General features: G+C 41.4%; 1 protein-coding gene across 1 annotated transcript; it reads left to right on the forward strand.

Moving 5' to 3' along the window:
- The first annotated feature begins 319 nt into the window (after nucleotides 1–319).
- LOC117370510 (neutrophil cytosol factor 4-like) lies at nucleotides 320–11,240 on the forward strand. Its single transcript, XM_033965956.2, has 5 exons — nucleotides 320–402; nucleotides 1,843–1,927; nucleotides 4,750–4,909; nucleotides 9,651–9,721; nucleotides 11,235–11,240. Exons 1-5 carry the CDS (start codon nucleotides 371–373, stop codon nucleotides 11,238–11,240), a joined length of 354 nt encoding a protein of 117 aa, XP_033821847.1. The 5' UTR covers nucleotides 320–370.
- Nucleotides 11,241–13,923: the final 2,683 nt, after the last annotated feature.

A 13,923-nucleotide genomic window follows, 5' to 3' on the forward strand; every position in this document is an offset into this window, starting at 1 on the left:
TTTCACGGGGGACCTGCACTTCCACTCAAATGTTGGGTGATTTGTGACAGACCTTGCTGTTCTAGGCTTGTGAACTGTTTGGCTTAAATATTGATATGTTTTCTACACTCTTTGTCCATCACTCAGGCAAAGCGCAATTTATCTAGAATGAGCCACACCCACCCTGCCACTTCATCCACACTATATGATTGTGTTAGTATGCTAGTGCTATTGCCTGAGTACATTTTTGGTTACTTTTTTACTTCTGCAAATGCCCAAGTCCCTCCTCAAATGTTGAGATAGCGCAGCCAGCTGTTTGGGGAAATGCTGTTTCCTCTGTTGTAACAGTCAAACTTCCTGACTGTGCTATCACTTCAGTGCTAGCAACAACATGTCTGTGCCCCAGCAGCTCCGTGATGAGAGGTACGTTCACTTCAAATGTGACTCTAGCTTATGTCTTTGGTCATTTCTGTGTAATGTTGTCATGATAGAAAAAATGTTAAACTCCGTTTTGATACTAAGGAATATGCTCGATACCAATTTTGATACCACAATGATATTAAAAACAAACTTTCCTTACACAGTATAATGTTATTTTTAACATTAAAAGTCCCATATCAATTTTCTGATCTATGTTATAATGTTATCACAAACATACCCGGAGTTCACGCAAACTCTGCCTCAAACAGAAAACATCTCTGTTCCATCTTGTGATATCATGTGGTTATACAGGAAGTGTTGCACTTTGTTTTTAAACTACATACACTTTCACCAGAATAATTTGGAGAATTTCAGACCTGGAATTGCCAATCTCTACTAAACTAAAGGTAAAAGGTAGCTGATAACTTGAAAACTACTGCTTCATACATCATAAGGTGGAACATTTTGGGCTTTGGAGACAGACTAATAATAAAGGGTTAAATTAAACAATCACAATTCTAGGTATTTTTAGGATGAGGTAACAACATTCTTAAAGTTCAGAAGAGTGAGCAAGTGTAGGAGATATGGTCATACCCCACAGACGTACCCCCTTTGGTCAGATGGTCCTGTCTGTCCGAGGTGGGAACCTGTGGAATAGCCTCCCTTTAACTCTGAGGGAGTGCCCAACATATAATTCATTTAAGGCTCAACTGAAAAACTGGCTCTGGGCAAACCAAACTTGCACACACTAAGTGCCAGGCTGTTTATTATATACTGTGTATCCTTTATGGACCGTTTTAGTATTGTATGCTGCATGTGGGTCTGGATAATGAGCTGAGTGAATGTTAGTGGAGTTTTGTGCAAAGTGACTAAGATTGTAATATTGTATGGTTGGAAAATTGTATTTAAGGCCTGATCATTGTTTAATGTAAATTTTATTGTTGTTGTATTTTTGATCCCTGTGACCATGACCCGTAGGACTATGGATGGAAATTAGCCGTATGGTTACAATCCGGTGTGTTTACATTCGTGCTTTTGTCATGTATGTTCATTAACATGCACTGTCCCAATCAAATAAACAAATAAATAAATAAATAAAATAAATAAATAAAAGTAATATAGCAAGTGTAATATAGGCCCTTTAAATAATAGTACTTTCTTTTATATTGCCATGTAGTGTTATGTCTATGTAATCCCTGTCATCCCAGTTGTCCATGGGTGTATACAAGTCAATGTGTCTTATACTTGTTCTGATACAGCTCAAAATCATTCTAAAACTATTCAGGAAAGGTTCATTTCTGTTCTGTGAATGAGACTTTTTTAAATATCTATACCTGCTCAAATGAGTATCTAGTTTCAATACTAGCTTTAGCATTGATTAGTTTCTGATTTTTGATACTTTTGTCAACCTTAGTTTGGTGTTTTAAACTTTGTGGTTTCTAGTGACTTTGAGCAGCTCCCTGATGATGTCCCTGTCACAGCCACCATAGCTGACATTGAGGAGAAAAAGGGCTTCATTGACTATTATGTAAGTTACTAAATTGTGTGTGTGTTATGTGTTTATGCTCATAAGTATAGTTTCTGTTCAGTACCATTTGATGATGTCACAATTTCAAATGGTGGGTCTATGTAACTCTATGGCAGATTCACTGTTTTTGAAAGAAATATCCAAAATAAAAAGCCATAAACATTTAACCTTATCATTATTTGTTTGGGATTGGCTCCACAAACGTGTCATATCAGTCTTGTGGCTTTTGCAATCTCTCCCAGGCCCTATTCAAATTTTCCATATGATTAGCTGTAAAATTCTGTGCCTATGCGCAAACACGACAATTCTCCATAGATATACAAAAGCCTGATACAAATCTGTGCACAACAACTTGAACATGTACACTGATTGTGCACTTGGAGTGGAGAGAAAAAGGGTAGGGAGATTCACAGCGTCAAAAGCAAAAGTGAAACTTGTAAAACATGTTAATATGTTGTTTTTGTAGATTAAAGCATTTATAAGAATATCTGTGTAAACCCTCAGTCATCCAGGTCTGATCCATATCAAAAGATCAAAAGAGTGAAGACGTTTTGCTGCTCATCCAAGCCGCTTCTTCAGTTCCGGTCAGAATGCTGGTGACTACTGACTTATATCTATCTGAAGGGAGGGGCTAACTACACTGAAACACCTGTTGTCTCCAGTTTCAGCTGTAACTACCTTATTCAACCCTTAACGACCCTGCTATTGGTCTCATTGTTCTGGGTCTGAGGATGGAGTTATAGATGGGGGAGAGATTGGTACATCTTTTGGAATAGCTGTTTAGTTTAGTCAGACCTGTTCCCGGTGCATGTTGGACTCCACCAGGGCTGCCCTTTGTCACCAGTTCTGTTCATTATATTTATGGACAGAATTTCTAGGCGCAGCCAGGGGCTGGAGGGGGTCTGGTTTGGGAACCACAGGATTTCATCTCTGCTGTTTGCAGATGATGTTGTCCTGATGGCTTCTTCGAGCCAGGACCTGCAGCAGGTACTGGGGCGGTTTGCAACCGAGTGTGAAGTGGCTGGGATGAGAATCAGCTCCTCCAAATCCGAGGTCATGGTTCTCGACCGGAAAAAGGTGGTTTGCCCTCTCCAGGTGGGTGGTGAGTCTCTGCCTCAAGTGGAGGAGTTCAAGTATCTCAGGGTCTTGTTCACGAGTGAGGGAAGGATGGAGCGTGAGATTGACAAGCGGATCGGTGCAGCGTCTGCAGTGATGCGGTCGCTGTATCGGACTGTTGTGGTGAAGAAGGAGCTGAGTCCAAAGGCGAAGCTCTTGATTTACCGGTCAATCTACGTTCCTACCCTCACCTATGGTCATGAGCTCTGGGTAATGACCGAAAGGACAAGGTCGCCGATACAAGCGGCTGAAATGGGCTTCCTCCGTAGGGTGGCCGCGCACCCTTAGGGATAGGGTGAGGAGCTCGGTCACACGGGAGGAGCTCGGAGTAGAGCCACTGCTCCTACATGTCGAGAGGAACCTGTTGAGGTGGCTCGGGCATCTGCTCAGGATGCCTCCTGGACGCCTCCCTAGGGAGGTGTTCTGGGCATGTCCCACCGGGAGGAGGCCCCGGGAAGACCTAGGACACGCTGGAGGGACTATGTCTCTCGGCTGGCCTGGGAACACCTTGGGGTCCCACCGGAGGAGCTGGAGGACCTGTCCGGAGTGAGGGAAGTCTGGGAGTCCCTGCTTAGACTGCTGCCCCCGTGACCCGGCCCCGGATAAGTGGAAGAAAATGGATGGATGGATGTTTTAGTTTCTCCAATATAACGCTCACTGCACTCTTCACTACACTGAATGGAGTAGACTACATTACTTTGTACCAACACTGGTGTGAGAGTTCCTCTGGACCCCAGTCCTTGCTGAACTTGAAGAAATAATGCTGTACTGTATGGCCATCAGGGACTGTGCAATACTACATACACATAGGCTTTGGGAATATGCAACACTGCTCATAGGTAGGCTCCAGCGAAGGTACAATATCTTTGGGCACTTACAGTGAGTAGGCTTCAGGGAATGTGCAATATATATATATATATATATATATATATATATATATATATATATATATATATTGGCACAGACAGTTATAGGCTTCAGGGAGTGCAAAATTATCAAATGTTGAATGGTTGTTTTTCTTATGAACTGCAATAATTGATGTGTCCACTGTGTGTGTACTGTATGTCATATCTCTCTATATGTGGCATGAGTTCCCTTGTCCCAAGACAAATTTCTCCCAAGGGAGACAGTAAAGGCTAATCTAAGCCAATCAGTCGGCCGTACATCTTCATCTCAAAGCCACTAACCACTCCTTCGAAGATAGTGACGTTCATTTCTTAACCAGAGAAAAGAAATGGTTTGAGAGGAGAGTTAAATAAGCTATTTTTGTTAGGAAAGAGAATCCTTCCTTAAACAGGACACAGAACAATGAGAACAATAGCAGGGTCATTAAGGGCTGAATAAGGTAGTTTCATCTGAAACTGGAAACAATAGACGTTTACAGTTTCAGTGTAGTTAGCCCCCCCTTCAGATACATATAAGGCAGTGGCCACCAGCAATCTGACCAGAACTTGAATTTGCTATTTATAAAAATAAAAGGTGATAAATAAATATGGTGATCTAAATATGTTATGTGTTAGCCCCCATAGAAGTTAAACAACCTCTTTAAAAAGCACATTCCACCAGATTTACTGATTCTATCCTAATAACGGATATGGTGCTTGCAAAATAAAACTCCTTTATACTCAGTAGCATAGAAACAATTAAAATTTGAATTATTTAAAATGAAAATCCACACAAATAATTTAATAAATTATTGTTTCCAGATATTTGTGATTGAGGTGAAGACTAAAGGAGGCAGCAAGTACCTGATCTACAGGAGGTACAGGGAGTTCTTGCAGCTTCACCAGATCTTGGAGTCCAAGTACTCTGCAGACGGCTCAGAAAGTCCAGCCCCGGGCACGTGGAGCCTGCCCACTCTGCCAGGTCACACCCACTCTGACAGGCCACACCCACTATCTCAGGCCACACCCACTCTACCAGGTCACACTCACTGTGACAGGCCACACCCTCTCGTTTTTCATACACAAACTGCAGGTGACAGCCACTCTCTCTGGCCACAACCATGCCATTGCCATGTCACGCCCACTCTATGCCACTCATAACACGTTCTGTGGCTGAGATAGCTTCCCTGTTTTGCACACAGATCAGGTTAAAAAATAGGTAACATAAAAAACTATATGCAACCACTGAGCCACATAGCTTCTGTGTGTTTAGTTGGTGATGTATGGAGGACACAGAGAGGGTGCACAAACTTGAACATTAGTTTTATTCAACAAATATTTCAAATATTTTCATGGGGGACCTGCACTTCCACTCAAATGTTGGGCAATTTGTGGCAGACCTTGCTGTTCTAGGCTCGTGAACTGTTTGGCTTAAATATTGACATGTTTTCTACACTCTTTGTCCATCACTCAGGCAAAGCGCAATTTATCTAGAATGAGCCACACCCACCTCGCCACTTCATCCACACTATTGCCCCCCCCCCCATTATTATTAAATAATTACATTATTATTATTATTATTATTATTATTATTATTATTATTATTATTATTATTATTATTATTATTAATTGTATCCTTATTTGAACTATACATATTGTTGGAACAACTGATTGAACCATTTGATACTGAAAAAATAAAATAAAATAATGAAATTTAATTAAATATCAAATAAAAAAATAAAATTAAATAAACTGGTTGCTGGTTTAAGTGACATTCACAAAGCGGGATGATTGTTGGCAATATTTGGCACGTTTATGCTGAAAAAACTCCAGCGTCTTATCAGCGTAACTGAGGTGTAATGAGGTGGCGCCTTAATTTATTTGGCTTCATACTGTTCGCTGCCAACTTTTTCAGACACAGCAGACACCAGTCTGTCCTCGTTTCCCACCGGAGTCACGGTGAAGCCAAGTGCTAAATATGCTTCATCAGACTTCCTCGTCTTACTTTTCGGGTGACTTTCTTGCGTCTTATTACCTCCGTCTGTCTTCGCCTTTCTTTTCATCCCTGTAAAAATGTTTTCCATAGTGACTCTTTGGCAAAACTGTTTCTTGTTCACTGCCCTGTCACGATCTGTTCGCTCTCTCCTGTTCTTTGCTGTGTGCACGCTGTGTATGCGTTATCTACAGTACCTACAGCAGGGGTCACCAACCTTTTTTAACCTGAGAGCTACTTTATGGCACTGAGTCGTACGAAGGGCGACCAGTTTGAGACGCTCTTCTGAAATAACACATTTTCTCAGTTTGCCTTTAGTTATACATTATTAATAATGATAAATGATAATCATCTATGTGAACACACTGATCACGTTACAAGACACTGATCACATTAATGATTTCTCAAAATAATTATCAACAATGAGCAAGGAGGGAAACAGATATCAGTATTCAGCACTTTAACTTTACTGATCTTAGTAATTGTTAAATTTCCAGATGACACTTACATCACTACATCTCATAGGAAAAGTGTCCCATTTTCACTATCCACTGAAAAACCTTTTTAACAAAACATAAATAATATACATTGCACCATGTTTCATAAAGTTATCAATTATGTAATGTTAAAGAAAAATAAGCTTACATATTTTTAAATAACTCTAACTTTAAGTGACTTTTTCACCGGTGTCGTGAAAAAAGCCTGTTGTTTCCACAAAGCTGCGTTTAGCTCTGGGCTTGTTCTGCCCATAGTGCGCGTCCCAGTGGGGAGTGCGCGTCCCCGTGGGGAGTGCGTGTCCCCGTGGGGAGTTAGTGTGGATTTTGTGAGACGTAGGCTGTGTCCCAATTCACCCACCTGGCCTTAGAATCACCATTGGAAGGGCGGTTCGAAGGGCAGTGACGTAATTTCCGGCACGACAAGGGCTGTCCCATTTCAACCCACCCTACTGAATGCGGCCGACAAACCTGCCCTTCCCTTTGCACCGTTTCCATGGAGATCAGACGTGATCTCCATGGATCTCCGTGCACACTTCACGCACTTCTATATCCCGTCATGCACCGCGCCTACGCAAAAAAGAGAAGAAAATGGAGTCCGTTGCGCAATATACGTTCAAATGTTCGTACTGGTTTACCTCATCTACAACAGTGTGACATGAAACTGTTAAATCTGAATAAAGATCTGTACAGTGTGTTTGATGATTAAAAGGAGTTACATGGAATAAAGGAATGTGCAGTTATTGCTAGACAATAAGAAGACATTATTATCATAAAAAATTATTACTGCAATAAGAATAATGTAAGAATCTTCGTTTCTATTGTAAGCGTCAAAGACCAAGAGACTGAAACATAAAGTCAGAAGGATTTGATGAGTTGCACACAGGTAATGTGAACAATGAAGCAACGGACTCTGAGGAAAGGACAGAAGAGAGTCCTGAGACATGCACAAAATCTTCATGTGTTCCGGTACATTCCATATGTCTGTGCCCCTCGTGGGCACGTGTCATTTACTTTCGTGTTAGTAAATCAAGACCTAGTGATGTAGCGCTGCACTGATAGAAAATACCTTATAATAATCAGATGAAAAGAACTGGCACGGCATAGAAGGGAAACAGTGCCCTCTACTGTTATTAAAGTGGTGTAGCCACTGGCCAAGATACCGAACCATTAAACTGCAATATCCCACTATATGTACAACTAATCAGTGTTCTCTGGTTTATAGACTATGAATGTAGAAATGATATTGTTACCTCTGTCTCTGTTATTACGTTTTCACAAGGTATATTTTGTTTAAGTTATGAAGTAGCTACAATTGAGTAAAAAAATCACCTCGAACGTTATATTTGCCTATTGATATTCAATCTAAACAGAAAGAAACGGCTGTGACGACGATATCTTGACTTTTTTTCTATTAAATAATAAATCATTAAAAACAACGTACGTAATGTACGTATCGTACGTTCAAAGACAGCGGTGGAAGTGCGGTCCGTGGTGTGGGCCTGTCCCACTTCAGCAAGATGGAGACTACACTGAGGAGGGCAGATTCTCGACCGGAACCTTGAAACTACACTTTTGAAGAGTACTTCGTAAGGACCCTTGAAGGGTGCATTTGGCGAATTGAGACACAGCCGTAGTGAAGTGTCCCTCCACATTGTGTCTTTGCCGTCACCACAGTCGCTCCGCAGATGAGAGACGCACAGGTTTCTTTTACTGTCTTAAATCGTTGGGAAAGTGATGTCTTTATTTTCTACCATGTTTTGGAGTAAGAAACTGCATTCAGCGCATCCTCACAGCGCTCGCGAGGGGAGCACTGGTTTTGTCACACGCACAATACTGACCTTTGAAGTGAGTAGGTCAAAGTTCACTTTAACTTATCTAAACTTCACGTATAATGAACATATGTTTAAAATATTGTCATTTTTAAATCTATATAAACGCAAGAGTGATAAAAAAAAATAGCAACAGAATAAAATTAAATTTTAGATGCAGCTCATTAGTGAGTTGTGCTATTTTTAGAACCGTCTGCGGGCGACTCATGTGGGGCTTGGGGGCAACATGGCGCCCGCGGGCACAGGGTTGGTGACCCCTGACCTACAGTGTCATAAGCGCCCCCCTCCCCCCGCCCCACTATTTGAGAAGCACTGATCTAGAGTGAGCTACGCCCACCCTGCCACTTTATCCACGCTATATGACTGTGTTGGTATGCCAGTGCTTTTATTGGGAATGACCAACTGAAGACGTTGGTGATGTGACATGTGTGAATGAGTTGGCTCTTTTGAACGGTTCCTTAAGGTGAACAGTTGAATCCGGATCTCATTTTTAAAACAGCTGAATCTTTTTCTGATATGTGTACATTTTTATATTGATTTACATAGAACATAGAACCAACACAAGATTCAGCACAGAAGCAGAGCAGGTGGCTCAAGTAAGTCGTTTGAATGGCTTTTTGAAACGAATGGATCGGATAGATTCAAATCCCAAATTACTAAATTCTAAATAATAAACTAAGACTCTTATAATATAATATATATAATCTGTTCTCTCTACATAACAATGTTTGAGGTAATAACTCATACAGAAGGTACTAACAACTAAACCTTTTGCTATTCAACAAGGCACATTGTTACTTGGAATCATGGGAAATCAACTGCCTTTTACTATCCCAGATACTTTATTTTCTGTCATGGTGTAATTTCAAGACTAACAGAAAAGCAAACAGTAGGGAGAGATTGGAGAACTAAAAGGAAACAACTGACACTTTCCCACACGTAATTTTTCAGTCATGCTACAATGGAGCTCCACAGTTTCATCCAATTCCAAGTCTGCCCTGGTTCCGGAAGTAAACTTTCCATTCATTATTTCTATAGATTTTTCACAAATTCAAATATTAAGAGTTCATCGTGGAGGCTAAACAGCTACGTGCCAACTAATATCCATAATGTGGTTGTTTGAAGTTCAAAAAGCACATTTAAAACAAAAAAAATGGTGAAATGCTTTAATAACTTGATGGTTTAAAAAGTTTCAGAAACAGATTTTAAATACAATTATACATTTTGTGGCCATATACTTACACTTCTAAGTTCAAACTAAAACATATTTCCTCACTCATGGTTAATCTGGTACAGACCCTTTAATAGGCTTTGCATGTTTGTTTGTTTTTTCCTTCAAGCCACTTTGAAATGCTACTTTACAAATCATAAGTGATGCAACTAAAATTTTGAATTTGCCTTTAGGTAAAATATATATTGGCAACAAGAGAGATATTGCAGAAAACAGAATTCCTGAACTCAACGTGTACATGAAGGTAGGTCTATCTTGGCCACAGAAGCTCACACTACAGCAAACATACGCAAACACATATACATGCACACACACACACACACACACACACACACCCCGACACACCCCCACACCCCCACAGATGTCTGATGATCCTGGGATCCATTGTAACCACTCCTCCAGTTTGGGGATCACTGCTCTGATGACCACGGGCACCACTGATACCTTCACCTTCCAGGCCTTCTTCAGCTCTTCTATGAGCCCCTGGCATTTCTCTAGTTTCTCATGTTCCTTTTTCCTGATATTCCCATCACTTTGTACTGCGATACCACAACGGCTTTGCTCTGTTTATCCACCACCACAATGTCCGGTTGGTTTGCCATCACCATTCTGTCAGTATGTATCTGGAAGTCCTACAGGATCTTGGCTCGATCATTCTCCACTACCTTTGGAGGTGTTTCCCACCTTGATCTTAGGATTTCCAGTCCGTACTCTGCATAGATGTTTCTGTACACTATGCCCGCCACTTGGTTATGCCGCTCCATGTATGCTTTCCCTGCCAGCATCTTACACCCTGCAGTTATGTGCTGAATTGTCTCAGGGGCCTCTTTGCACAGCCTACACCTTGGGTCTTGTCTGGTGTGGTAGCTCTGGGCCTCTATTGCCCTGGTGCTCAAGGCCTGCTCCTGTGCAGCCAGGATGAGTGCCTCTGTGCTGTCCTTCAGACCAGCTCTCTCAAGTCATTGGTAGGATTTCTTGATGTCAGCCACTTCAGTTATGTTCCAGTGGTACATCCCATATATATATATATATATATATATATATATATATATATATATATATATATATATATATATATATGTGGCGGCTCGCTGGGAGGTGGGAAAGCAGTATAATAATACTGGCCGACACAGAGATTTACTTTTTAGAGGCTGATGCAATATATTGAAAGTGACCAGATATACAAACAAATACCCAATATTTACAAATCTACAGAACAAATAGAATGTCAAGCTTGAAATGAATTTTGTCTTTTTTTTTGCAATACACTGGCTTCATTCTTCACCACAAAAATCCAACTTATCCACCAACAGTTAACCCCGTCCTCTGCTATAACTTTACCTTTCACTGTATCTCCTCCTGCCTTTATCTCTCCTTTGTCTTCATTCACTCTGCCCTCTGTCAATCAAATCTCCATCCTTATTCAAAAATCCGAAACTTCCTCCTGTCAGCTTGACCCTCTACCCACAGTCCTCGTTAAAGCTACTCTTCCATCTCTGGCTCCTCTCATCACTAACATAATCCATGCTTCCCTCACCTCTGGAACTGTTCCCTCTCCTCTGAAAACTGCTGCTGTCACTCCTATCCTCAAAAAACCTGGATCTGATCCCACTGACCTCAATAATTTCCGTCCCATTTCTAATCTCCCATTCATCTCAAAAATCCTTGAAAAAAACAATTTCTGCTCAACTTCACTCTCACCTGTCCTCCAATAACCTGTATGAACAATTCCAATCTGGCTTCCGTCCTCTCCACAGCACTGAAACGACTCTACTCAAAATCACTAATGACCTTCTTCTCTCTGCTGACTCTGGTTTAGTATCCATCCTCCTTCTGCTTGACCTAAGCTCAGCCTTTGACACCATTTCTCATTCCATCCTTCTGAACAGACTCTCTTCTATTGGCATCACTGGCACAGCCCTCACATGGTTTCACTCTTATCTTTCTGACCGCACTCAGTTTATTCAGCTCAAATCTTTCACTCCTCATCCAGTCTCTATCTCCACAGGTGTTCCCCAGGGTTCTGTCCTCGGTCCCCTCCTATTCATCATCTATCTCCTCCCCCTTGGCCACATTTTCCAGAAACACCACATCCACTTCCACTGCTATGCAGATGACACCCAGCTCTACCTCTCTGGCAAACCAAACTCATCACTCCCACCATCAACCCTTCTTATCTGTATCAATGAAGTCAAATCCTGGTTCACCTCCAATTTTCTTAAACTCAATAGCAATAAAACTGAACTTCTCCTTGTCGGCACCAAATCCACCCTAAACAAAATCAACAATTTCTCCATACCCATTGACGGCTCCTCCATCTCTCCTTCCCCTCAGGTTAAGAGTCTGGGTGTCATCCTCGATAGCACTCTCTCCTTCACTTCTCACATTAATAACATCACCCGCTCCGCCTGTTTTCACCTACGCAACATTAATCGTCTCCGGCCCTCCCTCACACCACAGTCCACAGCCGTACTTGTACACAGCCTCGTCACTTCTCGCCTAGATTACTGCAATTCTCTTCTCTTTGGTCTCCCACAAAAAACACTCCATAAACTTCAGCTGGTTCAGAATTCAGCAGCTCGCATCATCACACGCACCTCTTCCATCAACCACATCACACCCATCATACAGCAACTTCATTGGCTCCCTATCTCACACCGCATCCAATATAAAATCCTGCTCCACACATTCAAAGGCATCCATAACCTTGCACCTCCATACCTCTCAGACCTCCTCCATATTGCCACACCCGCTCGCTCTCTCCGCTCCTCTTCCTCTCTCCATCTCTCTGTTCCCTCAGCCCGGCTTGTCACCGTGGGGAGCAGGGCCTTCAGCCGCTCTGCTCCCCAGCTCTGGAACTCTCTCCCCCCTGACCTCCGCAATACTGACACACTCTCACACTTCAAATCCAACCTCAAAACCCACTTGTTCAGACTGGCATATTCTTTATAATCCACACCTGCCCTTTCCTTTTTCAATGTTTTTTATCTGAATGCTTTTAACTGTATGTTCTTAAATGTTGATTTTAACTGTCTGTATATGTATATATTGTATGTAAGGTGACCTTGAGTGCCCAGAAAGGCACCCTATAAATAAAAAGTATTATTATTATTATTATTATTATTATTATTATTATTAATATTTAACCTTTGAGTTAAGTTAAATTAAGTGCACTTCTTGGATTAGAGCTCATTTTACAATAAACACAATGCAACAATTGAAGTAACAACTCCCCAAAACAAGAGGCACACAACGGAAAAAGATTCACAATAAACAAAAATGATTTGCCACTGATGTGGGCTTAATTGTCCATAGGATAATCCAGATTGTCTATGTGTTGATAAAGGTCCTTGAGGCTATGGATGTGTGAGTGTGATTGAGTCTTTGGGAGTGACAGGCTTCAACAGTCTCCTATCAGACCGCAGAGGGATATAGAGTTGAATGTGTGATGTTCAGGTTCTTTGTAGGACTCCTAGGTCACCATCGGATATGGTACCCAACTCGGGCACACTCGGCCTATATTAGACAGACAGGACCAACGTTTAGCAAAATGCTATCGCTATTATTTAGCATTAGCTAGCTTAGTTTAGGTGAGCAGTCAGTGTGCACAAAGTTTCAAGTAAAGATACTGTTTGCATAAATACAACGATAGGCAGTTTACAACTGGCTCAACTAAAGTGCACTGAAAAAAACAGACAACCTCTTGGCTTTAAGTTGCTTTGGCCAAGGAACAAAAGGGTACATTATCTTAAAATTAACTTAAATTGGCTACATTAGCACAACAATGCACCTGTCAATGATATATTGACAGGTGAAACAAGGTGCAAGATTGTGATGCTAATGCTCCATAGGAAACAACCAAGCAGACAGACTCACCAAATCCTCCGTTTATATTGGCCATAGCGGTCTATACCCAGCGTCTGTGGTGGTGGTAAGGGCTCCTCCAAGTTGTAGCAAGGGATTTAGAACACGGATGGCATTATTTATGGCAAAAATGGTGAATATCTGTGCAGCTGTCCTGTTGCGCTTTCCTCCCTATTCTGGCAGGAGAGGAACACAGCTACATTGTATGGAGGGCTACTACCACACGATTGGTCGAGATGGTCACATCAGTGAAACAAAGTCATGTGGCGTTTTCACTGACACATAGAAAATGGGGATTTATATATTTCACTGCAGGTTAATGTATTTTACACCTGGGTTACATACAGGGGTAGGGAGTATTATCTATGTCATAAGGTCAGTTGTTGTACAGGTGTAGGGAGTATTATCTATGACATAAGTTGAGTTGTTGTACAGGTGTATGGAGTATTATCTGTGACATAAGATGAGTTGTTATACAATAGTAGGCAGTATTATTTATGGCATAAAGTGTATTGTTGTACAGTTGTATGGGTTATAAGGTTATATATTAAATAAGGTGGGTTGTTGTGGGGAGTATTATCT

The sequence above is a fragment of the Periophthalmus magnuspinnatus genome, chromosome 1 (assembly GCF_009829125.3).
Source record: "Periophthalmus magnuspinnatus isolate fPerMag1 chromosome 1, fPerMag1.2.pri, whole genome shotgun sequence".
Taxonomy (NCBI): Eukaryota; Metazoa; Chordata; class Actinopteri; order Gobiiformes; family Gobiidae; genus Periophthalmus; species Periophthalmus magnuspinnatus.